Here is a 20238-nt window from a genome sequence, read left to right as displayed (position 1 = left end):
GCAAATAGAACCTTTCCTTTAGGAGTTTCCCATTTACCCTAAGGCAAACAGAGAAGAATGTAGGGAATGGGAAGGGACCTCAATACTAAGAAGGGCCTGGGGAACCAGGAGATATTCCCTTCGGTATCCTGTTAATCCTATGTATAGCATCCTTGGTATGTTTTTGTTTGAATGTTGTCTCCTGTGAGCTTCCTCAGGGAGGAGCCATTTTTTACCTCTTCCTTGGATGTCCAGCACTTAGCATAATACACAGCTCATAACAAGCTCTCAAGACATGTCCACTGATCTATTTTTCATGTTTAGAGTGTTATCAAATCAGTTACAACTTGACATAGAAAATTTAGAAACTTCAGAAGCAGATTTAGAGATAATAGATAAATTAATGGATAAATAAAATATTGACAGCAAGTCTATTGTATGCTGGGCTGTACTGAGCACTTTATTATACTACCATCTCTTAAGATCCTCACAACAATCCTAAGAGGTAGGTTTTCACTTTACCATTGAGGAAACTGAGTCAGCAGAGGTAAAGTGACTTGGCCAGGGTCACCCAGCTAGGAAGAGTCTGAAGCCCCGATGTGAACTCAAATCTTTCTGACTTTAGGCCCTTGTGAACTCTTCCCTTCACCATCACTTCACTGCCACTAGATTAGGAGGGACCTTATCTGCAATTAGCAGATGAGTGCTGGGGGCCATCAGACCACGAGACAGAGTCACTCAGGGTTGCTGGGGAGACTACAGAGTGTCCTTGGCGAGGTGTGATTACCCACCCAACCCCCTTTTACATGAATTCTTTCATCAATGCCCCTTACCTATGAATTCACATGATTATTATTCCCCCTAGGCTCAAAAGAAATAATAAAAGAACAAAGCACAAGTGCCCTAATTCTCCAAAACATCACCAAAAGAGCAGACCCTCAAACCCAATCCCAAAAATACTGTCATGGGTTACCTTTCACTTAGGGACAAAATTCCCAGCAAATCCTCATCTACAGGCCAAGCCCAAAACTTTTTGGAACCGATACACAGTACTGATTCTGAGAGGGAAGGGAAGGCTTTAAAAAACAAAGAATTCATGAGTCTTCCTCTGTTCAGCATTGATAGGCCTCTCTACCTCATTCCAACTTCCTTTTACACAGTGTTTATTCATTACAATCATTCAGTTGTCCTTCTGATATTTCCCCTCATCTTGCTTCATCCTTGAACACTTTTGGTAGTTCTCATGGCTTGGATTCCCGAATCTCTGATCACTCCTCATTACGCACCTCCTTCAATTCCTTCCTAGCTCTGTGTTGCCCATGGATCATGGCCACTTTTCCCTCCTTGTTCTGTTGACCTTCACTGGCTTTTCCCCTTGAGTTCAGGCTATGTTTGAGAGAACTCAAGGACATTCCGTTAAGGGCTATTGTCACTATGGGGTATGTGCCTGGTTTTTCTCAGCTACAAGGGTCCCATTCCCCTAGAAGAGGCCACAAAGGAAATTTGTGTATTTCATTTCATCTCTTTCAGACTGGGAGTTCAGGTCTAAGAGCAAGAAGGAATCTACAAAATAAGGCATTCCTGAGGAAGAAGGAAGCAAAAAGATTGGTCTTGCATTCAGCTTTGGAGAAGTAGAAATTGATGAAAACAAATTCTGTGGAGAAATCAGAGAAACCAGGAGTCACATTTGGGGCATTTCATCTTTACTCATTTCAGAAAAGTACCAACATGTATACTGGAGAGAAATTCTACAAGTGCCCCCAATGTAGGAAAGCTTTTAATAAAAGCTCAAAACTCATTTTACATCAGAGAATTCATGTTGGAGAAAACCCTTGTGAATGCAATGACTGTGGGAAAGGTTTCCATCATAGGTCAAAACTTAAGATACATCGGAGGGCACATACTAGAAAAAATCCTTATCAATGCAATGACTGTGGGAAAATGTTTATTAATGACTCAAAACTTATTTTACATCAGAGTATTCATACTGGTGAGAAGCCTTTTAAATGTAATGATTGTGGGAAAGTCTTCAGTCATAGGTCAAAACTTATTATACACCAGAGAATTCATACTGGTGAGAAGCCTTTTAAATGTCATGATTGTGGGAATGCCTTTAATCAGAGTTCCACCCTCCTTCAACACCAGAGAATTCATACTGGTGAGAAGCCATTTAAATGTGATGATTGTGGGAAGGCCTTTAATCAGAATTCCCACCTCCTTCAGCACCAGAGAATTCATACTGGTGAGAAGCCATTTCAATGTAATGATTGTGGGAAGGCCTTTAATAGGAGTTCCCACCTCTTTCAACACCAGAGAATTCATACTGGTGAGAAGCCATTTAAATGTGATGATTGTGGGAAGGCCTTTAATTGGATTTCCAGCCTCCGTAAACACCAGAGAATTCATACTGGTCAGAAGCCATTTCAATGTAATGATTGTGGGAAGACTTTTAATCAGAATTTCAACCTCTCTGTTCACCAAAGGATTCATACTAGTGAGAGGCCATTTCAATGTAATGATTGTGGGAAGGCCTTTATTCGGAGTTCCACTCTCCTTCAACACCAGAGAATTCATACTGGTGAGAAGCCATTTCAATGTCATGATTGTGGGAAGGCCTTTAATCAGAGTTCCCACCTCTTTCAACACCAGAGAATTCATACTGGTGAGAAGCCATTTAAATGCGATGATTGTGGGAAGGCCTTTAATCAGAATTCCAACCTCCGTAAACATCAGAGAATTCATACTGGTGAGAAGCCATTTAAATGTAGTGATTGTGGGATGGCCTTTAATGAGAGTTCCAATCTCCTTAAACACCAGAGAATTCATACTGGTGAGAAGCCATTTAAATGTCATGATTGTGGGAAGGCCTTTAATCAGAGTTCCAACCTCCTTAAACATCAGAGAATTCATACTGGTGAGAAGCCTTTTAAATGTAATGATTGTGGGAAGGCCTTTAATCAGAGTTCAAATTTAATTGTCCATCAGAGAATTCATACTGGAAAGCTTATTAAAAAATCATGAATGTGGTAAAGATTTCAGTAAGAGAACAAACTTCCTGGTACATCAGAGAATTCACACTGGTGAGGAACCTAATAAATGTGAAGGGTGTGAGAAAGTCCTCAGTTTTCAGTCATAATTTCTTGACCATCAGAGGGCCCATATTGGTGAGAAACTTTAGTAATATGATGAATATGCCAAAGGGCTCTGTAAGCATCTAGTACTCATTGATCATCTGATCATGTTAGATATAAACCTTTTCCGTACGCTTCTTGTGAGAATGTTTTGGTAAGAAATACAAAATTTTCTACATTAGAAAACTTGTGCTGAAAAAAACTTTCATTTGAAAAAAAAGTTTCATTTGGCTGTATGATAATCATGAAATGTGTTTCTGTTATGTAGCACAATAATGAATTCAATTTTTTATTTCATTCTTTACCTCATTTTTGACACTCAGATAATACAAAACATTTATACTTATTATTTTTATTAATATATTTTCTCCTCTCATTTATTTCCACTTTTATATAGGATTGATATTTATCTTTACATATTACAAACAAGGTAATGTTTTCTAGTTTGAATGTCACTTCATCTTGATATTAATATTCAAATTTCTGACGTGTAAAAAAATGTGATTTTTAGAATAATTGCTTATTTTAAAACTAGGGATTGTTTATCTTCAATGGTTTTTAAAACTCATAAGTGTTTTTGTTAATTGAGACATTCCACATGTCTTATTTTAATAAGAAATTCAAACTATTTCTAAAATTTAGGAATTTCAGTTTATTTTCAATAATTTTCTTTTTATTCTTTTTGTGAATTCCATCATTCATTTATTCATTTATAGCAAAATCATATAATGGGGACAGTAAAAGGACAAGTCCAGTAGCAGGAATAAGGGAACATTGCTGAACAGAATATGTCCTCTCTTGGTATATCCATACAATATCTGCACATTAGGTGGATTGTCTGTAAAGGGCTGAGGAAGAAGAGATGAGTTTGGATCTGTACTACTAGGGGCAGATGCAGACTAGTAGTAAATGGGAAGCATTGCGTGTTTAAGGAAATGATAGATTTCCAGATAATGGAGGTAGATAGTTTTGAGTGATGTTAAGATCAAGCATATAATCAACTTTATGGATGGCTAAGTCACCAAGACAATGTTAACTTGGATGTGGAGAGGCTAAAGAAATGGGCGGCCAGCCTATTAGAGGGGGTATCACCATGGATGCTTCAGACTCGTAGATGAGAAGGCGATTGAGTTGGAGGAAAAAATGATGTTGTGAGCACTGGAATCTAAGAGAAGGGAAAGAAGTCTTTCAGTTTTGATGGGTTTTCCCCCCTACTATATTGCAATTCTCTCCATTTGCTTTACAAGTTGCACTTGAATGGTTCCTTCTGTCCATGGATGAATACCAGTAGTGAGGAGGTGCCAGTTTTGTAAAAAGTTTTCCAAATGATTTTAATTCCAGGTTTCCAAGCAGGCTTCACAGTGTCTTTTGGAGTGGGAGAACTTGGCAATATTCCAGAGAGATTTTTCCATTTTGTCCCAGAAGATGCATTTAGACAAATCGTGTAGACTTCCTCATCTTACAAGGGCAGCCCTCATATACCTTACAGCTAATTTGGGGAGGAGGCAGAGAACTTTTCCCAGTAGGGGCCCTACTCTCCCCACATTCTTTATTGTCTCTATAATCCATGAAAGTGAAAGATTCATAGGACCTGGCAAGAGAAGATGGGAAGGGCTGATTTCCTCCATTGATGAAAACCATATAACATGAGAGCTGCCCACAGACGGTAGAAGTGGCTTGGTGGGATCGGGTAGAGGGAAGTTGTTTCTTCACAGGTTAGTAACAGAGAAGTAACTGACCCCTCTTTGAGGATGTTGCACAGGGTCGGGAGAAGATAACTTCCAGCTCCAACTCTAGGATTCTCTGTGGTTCAGGATCTTTGGGCTAGATTCAGTCCTGGGGAGTACAACTGTTTCTGTGCTATGTGGCTGGCTGTGCATATCAATCCATTTCCTGTCCAAGAGGTTCATTTGAGGGTAGTCTAGCCCCTCTAGAGGCCAAAGGTTGTTCTCCCATCCATGGGAGGTGTTAAATTTATTTGCCCTTGTGTCTGAAATATATTAATTAGGCCTTTGCCAGGGAATTAAATTCTAAATCCCAAAATGAATTACTAAAGTAAATGGAATTTATGATTTATTTATTTACAATTAGGGGAAGATCATATAGAGAGAGACAGAGACAGAGAGACATCAGGATTGGGCTTATTCTGATATCAGTTAGAATATCTAAGCCCCAGGGGGGTGGGGGGTGGGGGGTGGGGTCTCAAGATGATGGGCCTTTCTTAAGAGATTTAGATCTCTGCTTCAGACTTTCACTCACCAAAGGAAAAGCAGTCTGAGTTCTCCTGCAGGAGTTCCTCCAGAGGTCCATTTCCTCTAGTCCAACTCTGTGTTGGATAGAGGAGTCAGAGGATCCTCCATCCAACTCGAATCTTGAGTCAAAATATCTTCTTCTTGCCTCTGATCTTTTTAAAGATCTTTTTCTCGTGTCACGTCCAATCACAGCAGATGCTCCTCTCCAGGACTGCCCACTCTTTAGTTCACACTGTCTTTAGTTATATTATATATTTTGGGTTATTTTAACACCTTTTTTAAATTAGTTCACCTTTTGTAGTTACTTAACACCTTTTGTAGTTAAAATGGGTAGATCGACTTAAAATACTGAATCACCACGTTTTTGTAGATTAACATCTAAAAGTAGATTGTGAATTACAATTCAATCTTCCCAAGAAAGGAAGACCCAAGTGCCTTTATTGGTAGAATCAGGGGATGTAAAGGGGTCAATTTAGGGGTTTTGACTAATATATCATCCTTATGGTCACCAGAGATTCATTCAAATCCCAATAAAAATATTCAAATCAGTTAGGGAATTTTTTATGTTGGTTTAATTAATATAGAGGGAAGGAATTAAGAAGAGAGAGGGAAAAGGGTATAAGATTTCTCCAGCCAAGCCTGAGCCAAGCTCTTCAGAGATCTTGCAATCATGAGGCCTCCTCCCAAGATGAGGGACCTCCTAGGAGGAAAAAAAGGAATCAGCCTGAGCTCAGGAAACAGGCCTCACCTGACCCACAATATTAAGCTTCTCCCAGTTACTGTATCAAGGACACTCATCACCAAACCGGGACAATAGCTGCAGCCATGCCAAGATGCCCAGCACACTGCCACAAGCCACCTCTCCACCAAAAGACAGCTGGCAAGAGGAAGTGCCGTGAATATATAGACTTTTTTTTTTAATATCACTTCCTGCATCTCACATGTACCAATGGTAGCTTAAGCTTGACTTAGGACAGCCTAGGGCATCTGTCAGTGGTTTCCGATTTGTCACTTGATGGCACATATCAAAGAAGGGGTGTAGACATTCCCATTTTGTTAGGATTTCCCAGAAAGTGCCCGCCTACTCCAGGCAGTCACACACAGCAGAATGTGGGCCTCTTGGCAAAGGGAGAAAGGACTACAGAGAAGGCCCAGAGATTCTTCCCTCTCTGACTGTCCGGCACAAGCTGAAGGGCCCTTTTCCCTCCTCTACTATTAAGGTTTTGGGCCTGAGTAATGTAATATTTATAGAGGAAATGGGTGGGATATGAAGAACAGGAGATACTACAGGTTTTGGAACAGGGAATGGAGGAGTTGAGGGGAGAGAGGAAATATGGCTGCTGATGAGGGAATAGGAGATACCCCCTGCTGAGGCTATTTTTGAAAATGATAGCCTGAGGGGACATCTTCTCTATTTGGATTGATGTGGGAGATATCCCAGAGCAGGAAGGCATGGGACACTCCTGAGGAACAAGGCTCCCTCCAGTCTTAGTTGCCCAGCAGGGGTCAAGGACTATTGATTGGTGAATAAGTGTCCTGAGATTCAGCTCCCTCTATGTCCCCTGAAATGACAGTCCTCTTATGTGACTGCAAAGATAAATTTTAATATCAATGTTGGAATGGGGAAGGTATCAGGGAAGAAGAGGGATTTCCCTAGATGAGGTTTGAGTCTCTCTCAGCTTTTGAGCTGAGGCCAGGTCTCACAGAGGGATGGAGGGTTTCTTTTATTCCTGTCTATGCAATTCTGTGCTAGTTTTCTTAAATTCAAAGTCTTAGCAGTAGACAGCAAGAGGACGAAAAGTTCTGATCTTCAGAGGTGGTTGGGCCTGTCTCTTCGGGCTGATGCCCCTAAATACTGGCCTTACATCCAAACTGTTTCCACTGAGTCCTTTAGTCCGATGAATATGATCACAGGGATCCAGGTAGACCACACAGTTGGGAAATTTGTGAATAGAGGCACTTCTATCTAGAAACAGGAAGAGAGTGCTCCTCACACTCAACCATCTGAGCCTTTCCCACTAAATCCTGGCTACAAAAAGGCTGTCACCAATAGTGAATATTGAGGAAATCTATTTACTCAACCAAACCCAAACCACAAAATACATGAATTGCAAAAATTAGAGTATGGAAAACATGGCTCCCCAACTGGGATCAAGCTATTTAAGTTCAACCAACAGTCAAGTTTTCCATATCATCCTGGGGAAAATTCTCAGAAGTCTTTAGAGAAGCCAATGGAAATCAGTGGAAATCAGTGGATATAAAGAGGAGCTAGCTATCTCTACATATATGTAAGAGATCTCTCTTTCTCCTTTCTGGTGACATTTTATGAGAAAGAACAAAGAGGGAACAGCCAGGTGATTTAGTGGATTGAGAGCCAGGTTCAAATCTGGCCTCAGACATTTCTAAGCTGTGTGACCCTGGGCATGTCCTGACCCATCCCAGTTGGGCCCCTGGGCACCTCCTGACCCAGGCAGGCTGTCTGTCTCTGGTGTTCACCCTCTGCAGGGACTGCCTGGTCTTCACTGCTCAGCCTGACATGGCCTTCAAGGCTTGGTTCAAGCCCTGCCTTTTCCCTGCCACCTTCCCCAACCAGCCAACCACACCTTCTGCAAGACTCCCTCTCAGATGATCCCAGACTCTCCTGCTCATAGCTCCTGGCTGCCTGTTGTCTCACTTCTTTCTGATGGCTAGTAGCAATTTGTTTCCTTCTTTGAAAACTTCCAATTGCTTAGAGATAGTATCATTATAGATGTTGATCATAAGGTTGTTTTGGATTTCTTCATGCACTGCTTTTCCTTCTTATAGAAACAAATTAATCTTTTTCATAGTTTCATGTTATGTCTCATTAAGACTTTTCCCCATCATATGTGTAAAAGATTTCATATCATCTTTTATATTTTTGATGAGGATTTTCTAAAACTCTTTATGAATCCATTTGGACATTATGGCTCTGCTATGACACGTTCATCTGCTTCCTTTTCTTACCAAACTGCTTTCCAGTTTTCCAACAGTTTATTTTTAATCAAAACCTTCTCCCATGTTTTGTGAGTTTGGGTCTATCCAACACCAGAATAATACCCAATATGGCAAGTGTCATAGTTCTATCTCATCATTATCTAGTCAGATTTCAGATCTTTTTCTATACTTTGTCAATATTTGCCAATTTTGTCTTTCTGTTTTCACTTCCTTACATGTTTACATACTATCTTCTTACATTTTTATCTAGTTTAATGAAGCTTAAGTGCTATTTGGATTGGATAAAACTCTCTAGATTGATCCATTTGAGTACCATCATCATCTTTATCATGTGTATGCAGTATTTTTATCTTTTACTGCACCTGTGATTTAATGTGTACTGAGCTCCTGGTAAGGAATTTTCTTTACCTTTGAGGCACCTTCTTTGCAATTTTTAGTCTTAGAGCTTTGGAGGGACTGAGTTATTAAGTGATTTACCCAGGATCATTCAAATTTGTCAGAAGTAGAACTTGAACTCAGATCTTTAGGACTAGAAGACCAACTTTTTACCAATTTTGACATGCTGCCTAATGGTATTATTGAATATATTTTACATATTTAAATTTTAAAAATATTTTATGTCCCCAATTATATGTAACAACAATATTCAATGTTTCCTCAAAATTATAAGGTCCAAGTTGTCTCCCTTCTTCCCTTCCCTCTCCCCTCCACAGAGGGTGAGCAATTTGATCTGGGTTATACATACATGTATTGTCATGCAAATCATACTTCCCATATTGGTCACTGTTGTAAGAGAATAGTCATATAAAACCACATCCCCAAAATAAAAACACAAAGAAAGTGAAAAATAGAATGCTTTGATCTGTATTCCAACTCCCACAGTTCTTTCTCTGGAGGTGGATAGCATTCTTTATCATAAGTCCTTCAGCATTGTCCTGGATTATTACATGGCTGGGAATAGCTAAATCTCTCACAGGTAATCACCATGAGTTATTGTTGTTACTGTGTACAATATTCTGCTGGTTCAATTTATTTCACTCTACATCAGTTCATTTTGGTATAATTCTTTCTGAAGTCATGCTGCTCATCATTTCTTATAGCACAATAGTATTCCATTAAAATCATACCCCACTATCTGTTCAGCCATTCCCCAATTGATGGATATGCCATCAATTTTCACTTCTTTGCTATCATAAAGAGTTGTAAATATATTTGTACAAGTAGGTCCTTTTTGCTGGGGGCCATCAGTCCATGACGCCTTGACAGAATCACTCATGGTAGCTGGGGAGGCCACAGAGTGTCCTTGGAGAGTTGTGACTGCCCACTCTATCCCCCTTGCATGACTTCTTCCATCAATGCCCCTTACCTATGAATTATCATGATTATTATTCCCCCCAGTCTCAAAAGAAATAATGCAAGAGCAAAGCACCTGTACCCTAATTCTCCTAAACATCACCAAAAGATCAGACCCTCAAACCCAATCCCAAAAGACTATCGTGGGTTACCTTTTACTTAGGTACATAATTCCCAGCAAAACCGCAGCTACAGGCCAAGCCAAAAACTCTCCCACATACAGAAGCCTCTTCTCATGAAGGCAGCACACAAATCAGTCATAGAGGCCCAAGCGATAAGTACAAGTACATTAAGCGACTTCCGGGTAATCATGGCTGCAATCTAGACGCCGCACGCTTCCTCTCCCCAGCACCGAACGAAATAGACTACATCAAAGGAGCATAAAATAACCTTTGGAGGAACAGAAGGACTCTCCAGTACCCCACAGAGGCAAAGGTACGTGGGGCTTGAACATTTCCACACTAAAATAAGAAGGAAAAGCTTGCACAGAAAAGTGAACTGAGCCGCCCTTCCCCCACCCCACCTCCCCCACTAAACCAGAGTGAGCTACCTGAGCGCTCACCGGGACAGCAAGTGAGTGGGGAGCATCTCTGTCTGGGGGGGCACTCCAGGGTCCTTGGGATCTGGGGACTGCCAGGAAAAAATGACTCAGGGCGCTTTCACTGGAGAATCCAGCGGCCCTGGACTTGGGGCGGGCTGCGCTGAACAACGCGCGCTGATTATCTGGGCGGAGCTGAATACCTGGGCTCGGAGGCTGGGAAGAACTAGTCTGAAGCAACCTAAATTCACAGAAAAACCGCTCTTATAACCCAGACCCCAGACCAAAAAGGAAAGGGAAATAAAACCACCAAAGGGATGGCTCACATGGCCCAAAATCAAGCCTCCAGGAAGAAAGGGAAAAAAATGACTATTGAAAACTTTTATGGTGGAAGTACCCAAGGAAAAGAGGAGAATGAGGAGGAAATCCAAAAAAATTCAGAACACGCCTCCCAAAATGGAAACTATCAACAAGCTCTGGAAGATCTCAAACTGGAACTTATCCAAAAGATGGAACCCTTCTGGAAAGAAAAATGGGAGAAAGAGATCAGCTGTCTGACAGATAAGACTGCTCAATTGGAAAAAGAACTCGAAGCATCCAATAGAAGGGCAGACAAGGCTGAAAAGCAAAACCAGTCCCTAATGACCAGAATTAAGCACCTCGAAGAAAGTGAGATTACAAAACAGCAAGAATCAATAAAGCAAACCCAAATAATTAATGAATTGGAAGAAAACATAAAATATCTCACTGAGAAGGTCACGGACCTGGAGAACAGAGGAAGACGAGAAAATCTCCGTATCATCGGTCTCCCAGAAAAACCAGAGGTAAACAACAAATTGGATATTATTCTAGAGGAGATTATAAAAGAAAATTGCCCCCACGTTCTGGAGCAAGGGGGCAAAATAGAAATAGAAAGGATTCATAGAACACCTTCTGTACTAAATCCCCAAAAGACAATGCCTAGGAATGTAATTGCCAAATTCAAGAGCTTCCAAGTAAAGGAGAAAATCCTACAAGAAGCCAAGAAGAAGAGCTTCAGATATAAGGGGGCTCCCATAAGGATCACACACGACTTAGCGGCTAATACACTAAGAGACCGCAAAGCATGGAACACGATATTTAGAAAGGCAAGAGAGCTGGGTCTCCAACCAAGAATCAACTACCCAGCAAAACTGACTATATACTTCCAGGGGAAAGTATGGGCATTCAACAAAATAGAAGATTTCCAAGCATTTGCTAAGAAAAGACCAGAGCTCTGTGGAAAGTTCGATATCCAAGCACAGAAAGCAAGAGAAACATGAAAAGGTAAATATGAAAGAAAGGGAAAAGGAGATAAATCTTATCTTTCTCTTTAAGTCAAACTCTCTTCTATAAGGACTACATTTACATCAAATTATACATATTAATATGTGGGGAAAATGTTTTGTGTAACTCTCATAAATTGTATCATCATAAGAGTAGTTAGAAGAAACATGCATAGGGAAAGATTGGGGAATTAAGAAGATTTGGGGAAAGTTGGGGCAAAAAAAGGAAAAGGGAGGGGGGAACCGTGATAATACTAAGATTAACTTCAAGAAATAGGGGGGGAATCAATAGAATAAACTTTCCCATATAAAGATACACATGGGAAGAACTCTCATATGAGAAGGAGAGGAAGAGAGCGTGAAGTGGAATTACTTAAACCTTACTCTCAGTGAAATCAAATCTGAGAGGGAAGAACACCTAGATCCGGTGGGATCCTGAATTCTATCTTATCCATTAGGGCAAGAAAGAAAGGAAAATTAAGGAGGGGGAGGGGGGAGGGAGTACAAGAAGGGAGGGAAGGGGAGGGGGGAGGGGAAGGGAGCATAAAAAGGGAGGGGCTAGAAAGGGAAGCATCTCAAGGGAGGGGACTAGGGGGACTGACCTAAAGTAAATCACTGGTTCAAAAGGAGAAAGCTAAAGAAGAAAGGTCAGAACTAGGGGAAGACATCAAAATGCCAGCAAATCCACAAATAACAATCATAACTTTGAATGGGAATGGGATGAACTCACCCATAAAACGCAGACAAATAGCAGATTGGATTAGAACACAAAACCCTACCATATGTTGTCTTCATGAAACACATATGAGACGGGTTGACACTCACAAGGTTAGAATTAAAGGTTGGAGTAAGACCTTTTGGGCCTCAACCGACAGAAAGAAGGCAGGAGTTGCAATCATGATATCTGACAAAGCCAAAGTACAAATAGACCTGATCAAAAGGGACAGGGAAGGTAAATATATTCTGCTAAAAGGAAGTATAGACAATGAGGAAATATCACTAATCAACATGTATGCACCAAATGGTATAGCATCCAAATTTTTAATAGAGAAACTAGGAGAATTGAAGGAGGAATTAGACAGTAAAACCATATTAGTGGGAGACTTGAACCAACCACTATCAAATTTAGATAAATCAAATCAAAAAATAAATAAGAAAGAGGTAAAAGAGGTGAATGAAATCTTAGAAAAATTAGAATTAATAGACATATGGAGAAAAATAAATAGGGACAAAAAAGAATACACCTTCTTTTCAGCACCACATGGCACATTCACAAAAATAGATCATACACTAGGTCATAGAAACATGGCACTTAAATGCAGAAAAGCAGAAATATTAACTGCAGCCTTTTCAGATCACAAGGCAATTAAAATATTGATCGGCAAGGGTACATGGAGACCCAAATCAAAAATTAATTGGAAATTAAATAACATGATACTCCAAAATCGGATAGTTAGAGAAGAAATCATAGAAACAATTAACAATTTCGTTGAAGAAAATGACAACGGCGAAACATCCTTTCAAACCTTATGGGATGCAGCCAAGGCAGTACTTAGAGGAAAATTCATATCCCTGAGTGCATATATTAACAAATTAGGAAGGACAGAGACCAAGGAATTGGAAATGCAAATAAAAAAACTTGAGAATGAACAAATTAAAAACCCCCAGAAGAAAACCATACTAGAGATCCTAAAAATTAAGGGAGAAATTAATAAAATAGAAAGTGTCAGAACTATTGAGCTAATAAACAAGACTAGAAGCTGGTACTTTGAAAAAACAGACAAAATAGACAAAGTACTGGTTAATTTAATTAAAAAAAGGAAAGAAGAAAGGCAAATTAATAGCATCAAGGATGAAAAGGGGGATCTCACCTCAAATGAAGAGGAAATTAAGGCAATCATTAAAAACTACTTTGCCCAACTATATGGCAATAAATATACCAACCTAGGTGATATGGATGAATATTTACAAAAATATAAATTGCCTAGACTAACAGAAGAAGAAATAGTTTTCTTAAATAATCCCATATCAGAAATTGAAATCCATCAAGCCATCAAAGAACTGCCTAAGAAAAAATCCCCAGGGCCTGATGGATTCACCAGTGAATTCTATCAAACATTCAGAGAACAGTTAACCCCAATATTATACAAACTATTTGACATAATAAGCAAAGAGGGAGTTCTACCAAACTCCTTTTATGACACAAGCATGGTACTAATTCCAAAGCCAGGCAGGCCAAAAACAGAGAAAGAAAACTATAGGCCAATCTCCCTAATGAATATAGATGCAAAAATCTTAAATAGGATACTAGCAAAAAGACTCCAGCAAGTGATTAGAAGGGTCATCCACCATGATCAAGTAGGATTCATACCAGGAATGCAGGGCTGGTTCAACATTAGGAAAACTATCCACATAATTGACCACATCAACAAGCAAACCAACAAGAATCACATGATTATCTCAATAGATGCAGAAAAAGCCTTTGATAAAATACAACACCCATTCCTACTAAAAACACTAGAAAGCATAGGAATAGAAGGGTCATTCCTAAAAATAATAAACAGTATATATCTAAAACCATCAGCTAATATCATCTGCAATGGGGATAAACTAAATCCATTCCCAATAAGATCAGGAGTGAAACAAGGATGCCCATTATCACCCCTACTATTTGACATTGTACTAGAAACACTAGCAGTAGCAATTAGAGAAGATAAAGGAATTGAAGGCATCAAAATAGGCAAGGAGGAGACCAAGTTATCACTCTTTGCAGATGACATGATGGTCTACTTAAAGAATCCTAGAGATTCAACCAAAGAGCTAATTGAAATAATCAACAACTTTAGCAAAGTTGCAGGATACAAAATAAACCCACATAAGTCATCAGCATTTCTATATAATTCCAACACAGCTCAGCAGCAAGAACTAGAAAGAGAAATCCCATTCAAAATCACCCAAGACAAAATAAAATACTTAGGAATCTATCTCCCAAGACAAACACAGGATCTGGGCCGAGATCGAGAAGATATTTAAGCAAAGGCTTTTGAAGGCTCAGGGGGTCTTTTGGACTTCCGGTTTTGGAGCAGAGGCTTCTCTTCCATGATGTGAGGTTATTTTGTCTAGGCCTCTGGCCTAGGCACATGTTTCTTACTTGTATATTCTTAATCTTTAACCTTTAATAAACCTCTAAAAAATATAATACTCCTTGCACAGAGAAACTAATTTCTACTTGCCTCAGTCTCCCAATCTCCCCTAAATTTTAATCTTTACAGTAGCTACAGAGCTGGAGAGGTCAGGAATGGGATGTAGGATGTTGGCAGAAGTCAGGAACTTGGTGAAGGGGTTAGAGGGCAACAGGAAGCTAAGGAAAGAGATAGGGAATGGAGAGGAGGAAAGACCAGGCAGGGGGTAGAGAGAAAAGGGAATATTAAGAAGGATAAAGCAGAGAGGGGAGAAGAGAGATTAATGAGAGTAGCTGGCATTGACATGGGACTTTAAGGCTGGCAAAAGGCTTTAGAGGAGCAGCCTCATTTGATACTTAAATGACCTCTTGCATTATTTATGATGAATTCAGAAAATAAAGAAACTGAGGCTCAGAAATGTCATGGCCTGACTAGAATCACACAGCTACTCTTCTGGACTTAGTGCTTCTGTGAAGAAGCATCCAGTCAGAGGAAGAGGACACAGGGACAGAATTATTTACAATGTAAGTCCAGAAGGTCAGTGAGTTTCCAGAGTAAATATGTTTCTGTGGCATATCTGGCAGAGGAAGGACAGGGGCCAGGAGTATAGCCTGGACTCCAACATGCTGCTGCTAATGGCCCTAAGAATTCCTACCAGCATGCAGGAAGACCACATGGATAAACTTCAACAGAGACAACTCTGCTTTAAATACAACATAGCCAGTTCCTTTGACACTGGTTTGATGTCCTGCTCTCTTCCTTCTTTTGGAATTTGGCAACCCAGCAATGTTGAGTGCCAGGATTCTTGGCTGTGCTTGATTAATTTGGTTTTAAAATATACTTTAATAACAATTCCAATACAACTGCTTCCTTTGGACTACTATGATTCTGTTTTATACATTAAAAAAAAAATTGTATCCCTGCAAAGTAAAACCCCTCTGAGGTACCACATATTATTTCTGTCACCCTTCCCATCACTCCCTTCTCCCTCTTCATGGCCTGTGAAGGGTCCTTGCCAAGGCTCTGGCTGATTCTTGCCTGGCCCTTTGCCCTGTCTCCCCCTCACACACAATTCTGTGAAAGGGAATTCTTTATTCCCAGTATCTATTTTGAGTTAACACACTAGTTAACACTAACCCCTACTTAGATTGGGAAGACAGGATTAACTCTCCTTTGTCTACATTTGAATTGAATCAACAAGACTGAACACAGGTAAGAAGCTAACAAGGTACTTAGAGAACTCACAAGTCACTTACTGAGAGAGCTCCACACTTTTAACTCAGTCCCAAACTTGTGAATATGATAATCAGAGTTTAAACCCTCAGAAAGTCAATCAGCCAGGAATCTGTGAACCTTTGTGATGAGTATTCACCCCCCTCCCCAGAAGATGAGAAATGGTTCCTATGAGCACGGCCCCCTGAGCAGTGCTGGACAATTTGGAAACTGTGACTGGCCCCTGTGAAGAGAGATAGGGACAAAAATTCACTATGAAAGCCATGAATTCTTCAGTTTGAGTCAGTCTTGTGGAGATAGACTCCTGACTGGAGAGAGTTTTCAAGGGAGCTTCACTGGAGACTGTGCATTGGATCCAAGGCTTAGAGCTTGGCTTCAACTTGGATCCTGACACCTAGACTACTTTGCGAGGGGAGTGAAAGGTTGACTCCATTCCTAGATTCTGGAGAGACTAGCTTCCATCTTGGAGGAAGCTGTATGGTTACTGACTACAGGCCTTCCTGGTTGAGAGCTAATTAACTTCTGCCTGGATTAAGATAAAAGGATAACCTCTCTAATCCCCTCACATTTCTCTTCTTTATTGTTTCTTCTCTATTTGTAAATAAAGTTCTGACTCAAAGTATAATAAATATTGGTGAACACATAATTTCATAAAAGTATTGTCCAACCATTAAATTCAACCTTTATAGTTCCAGATATAGAACTGTAAAAGAACATAGGAGGAATGCACCACATAAAAGGGAGCTGAGTTGCCTTTCTTCCTGAGAGTCTCCTTCAGGCCTTGTTATTTGTTTTCAGTTGTTTCCCATGATTTACAGAACTTCACCACCCTGGGCCACAGAACTGCAGGTCTAACCCTCTACTGCTGCTCTTGCTATGGGAGTGTGGCAGCCCCTGCAAGGGTCCAGAACACCAGATCACTCCATCAGAACTTGGGTCCTCAGCTGAGACCAAGCTGAAAACTTCTGTGCATGTACCCTCATTAAAGGGAGTCTCTGAATCTACCAGTGAACTTTGATCCAATATCGATCCTGACCACCATGTTGCTGTACCCTGGCCAGGGTACAGATCTCCTGTATGACAGAGCAGTCCAAGCCTAGAACTCCATCATACCACAAAGTTGAAGATTGTAATATTCTTCTCTAAGACTACACACACACATGTATACACACATATATGTTCCCTTTTCTTTCTCATATAGTATGTGGAGTCCGCGGTATATCTTTGCCACCTATCTACCTGCCACCAAACTCTTACCTTTGGCAGCAGTCACACACACACCAGTAAACTAAGCCTCAAACTTGTCTGAGTGTTAGGTAGATGTCTCCCCAAAGAATGTGAAGACTTCCTCAGCTGAATGGGCAGATGAGAACCATTTCTTACAACAGCCATGAAGGCAGTGGTTGAGGCAGGGCTGGGTTTTAGGGCTCTTAGAGTTTGGTTAGACATTTGAAAAAGCCAGGGTCTTCCACTTTGCAACCGAAATATTCTAAGTCTGGGAGCAGGAGGGCAAACAGCTCTCATTCCTAGCCACTTTTTCTTTAAGAGGAATGGGCTGTCTTAAGATCACACTCAACCATCTGAGCCTTTCCCACTAAATCCTGGCTACAAAAAGGCTGTCACCAATAGTGAATATTGAGGATATCTATTTACTCAACCAAACCCAAACCACAAAATAGATGAATTGCAAAAATTAGAGTATGGAAAACATGGCTCCCCAACTGGGATCAAGCGATTTAAGTTCAACCAACAGTCAGGTTTTCCATATCATCCTGGGGAAAATTCTCAGAAGTCTTTAGAGAAGCCAATGGAAATCAGTGGATATACTGAGGAGCTAGCTATCTCTACATATCTGTAGGAGATCTCTATTTCTCCTTTCTGGTGACTTTTTATAAGAAAGAACAAAGAGGGAACAGCCAGGTGATTTAGTGGATTGAGAGCCAGGTTCAAATCTGGCCTCAGACATTTCTAAGCTGTGTGACCCTGGGCACGTCCTGACCCATCCCAGTTGGGCCCCTGGGCACCTCCTGACCCAGGCAGGCTGTCTGTCTCTGGTGTTCACCCTCTGCAGGGACTGCCTGGTCTTCACTGCTCAGCCTGACATGGCCTTCAAGGCTTGGTTCAAGCCCTGCCTTTTCCCTGCCACCTTCCCCAACCAGCCAACCACACCTTCTGCAAGACTCCCTCTCAGATGATCCCAGACTCTCCTGCTCATAGCTCCTGGCTGCCTGTCGTCTCACTTCTTTCTGATGGCTAGTACCAATTTGTTTCCTTCTTTGAAAACTTCCAATTGCTTAGAGAAATTATCATTATAGATGTTGATCCTAAGATTGTTTTGGTTTTCTTCATGCACTGCTTTTCCTTCTTATAGAAACAAATTAATCTTTTTTCACAGTTTCATGTTATGTCTCATTAAGACTTTTCCCCATCATATGTGTAAAAGATTTAATATCATCTTTTATATTTTTGATGAGGATTTTCTAAAACTCTTTATGAATCCATTTGGACATTATGGCTCTGCTATGACACGATCATCTGCTTGTTTTTCTCACGAAACTGATTTCCAGTTTTCCAACAGTTTATTTTTAATCAAAACCTTCTCCCGTGTTTTGTGAGTTTGGGTCTATCCAACCCCAGAATAATACCCAATATGGCACGTGTCATAGTTCTATCTCATCATTATCTAGTCAGATTTCAGATCTTTTTCTATACTTTGTCAATATTTGCCAATTTTGCCTTGCTGTTCTCACTTCCTTACATGTTTACATACTATCTTCTTACATTTTTATCTAGTTTAATGAAGCTTAAGTGCTATTTTGATTGGATAAAACTCTCTAGATTGATTCATTTGAGTACCATCATCATCTTTATCATGTGTATGCAGTATTTTTATCTTTTACTGCACCTGTGATTTAATGTGTACTGAGCTCCTGGTAAGGAATTTTCTTTACCTTTGAGGCACCTTCTTTGCAATTTTTAGTCTTAGAGCTTTGGAGGGACTGAGTTATTAAGTGATTTACCCAGGATCATTCAAATTTGTCAGAAGTAGAACTTGAACTCAGATCTTTAGGACTAGAAGACCAACTTTTTACCAATATTGACATGCTGCCTAATGGTATTATTGAATATATTTTACATATTTAAATTTTAAAAATATTTTATGTCCCCAATTTTATGTAACAGCAATATTCAATGTTTCCTCAAAATTATAAGGTCCAAGTTGTCTCCCTTCTTCCCTTCCCTCTCCCCTCCCCAGAGGGTGAGCAATTTGATCTGGGTTATACATACATGTATTGTCATGCAAATCATACTTCCCATATTGGTCACTGTTGTAAGAGAATAGTCATATAAAACCACATCCCCAAAATAAAAACACAAAGAAAGTGTAAAATAGAATGCTTTGATCTGTATTCCAACCCCCACAGTTCTTTCTCTGGAGGTGGATAGCATTCTTTATCATAAGTCCTTCAGCATTGTCCTGGATTATTACATGGCTGGGAATAGCTAAATCTCTCACAGTTAATCACCATGAGTTATTCTTGTTACTGTGTACAATATTCTGCTGGTTCAATTTATTTCACTCTACATCAGTTCACTTTGGTATAATTCTTCCTGAAGTCATGCTGCTCATCATTTCTTATAGCACAATAGTATTCCATTAACATCATACCCCACTGTCCGTTCAGCCATTCCCCAATTGATGGATATCCCATCAATTTTCACTTCTTTGCTATCATAAAGAGTTGTAAATATATTTGTACAAGTAGGTCCTTTTTGCTGGGGGCCATCAGTCCATGAAGCCTTGACAGAATCACTCATGGTAGCTGGGGAGGCCACAGAGTGTCCTTGGAGAGATGTGACTGCCCACTCTATCCCCCTTGCATGACTTCTTCCATCAATGCCCCTTACCTATGAATTGACATGATTATTATTCCCCCAGTCTCCAAAGAAATAATGCAAGAGCAAAGCACCTGTACCCTAATTCTCCTATACATCACCAAAAGATCAGACCCTCAAACCCAATCCCAAAAGACTATCGTGGGTTACCTTTTACTTAGGTACATAATTCCCAGCAAAACCGCAGCTATAGGCCAAGCCAAACACACTTCCACATACAGAAGCCTCTTCTCATGAAGGCAGCACACAAATCAGTCATAGAGGCCCAAGCGATAAGTACAGGTACATCAATCTTCAGTATGCCTCAGTGACTCGATCCCACAAATCAGTAACTCCCTAGAAGCCACCTGTCTAAATTTGAATTGTGTTCCCAGACCCCTCAGCCTCCATGAT

The 20238-nt window shown here is 40.2% G+C and overlaps 1 protein-coding gene across 1 annotated transcript; it reads left to right on the top strand.

Annotated features, from left to right (window-relative positions):
- Nucleotides 1-1608: 1608 nt before the first annotated feature.
- Nucleotides 1609-3177, top strand: LOC130458915 (zinc finger protein OZF-like). The gene has a single exon (XM_056825936.1). It carries the CDS (start codon nucleotides 1621-1623, stop codon nucleotides 2998-3000), a length of 1380 nt encoding a protein of 459 aa, XP_056681914.1. The 5' UTR covers nucleotides 1609-1620; the 3' UTR covers nucleotides 3001-3177.
- The last annotated feature ends 17061 nt before the right edge of the window (nucleotides 3178-20238 follow it).

The sequence above is a fragment of the Monodelphis domestica genome, chromosome 4, assembly GCF_027887165.1.
Source record: "Monodelphis domestica isolate mMonDom1 chromosome 4, mMonDom1.pri, whole genome shotgun sequence".
Classification (NCBI taxonomy): Eukaryota; Metazoa; Chordata; class Mammalia; order Didelphimorphia; family Didelphidae; genus Monodelphis; species Monodelphis domestica.
This window is presented reverse-complemented; position numbering and strand designations above follow the sequence as displayed.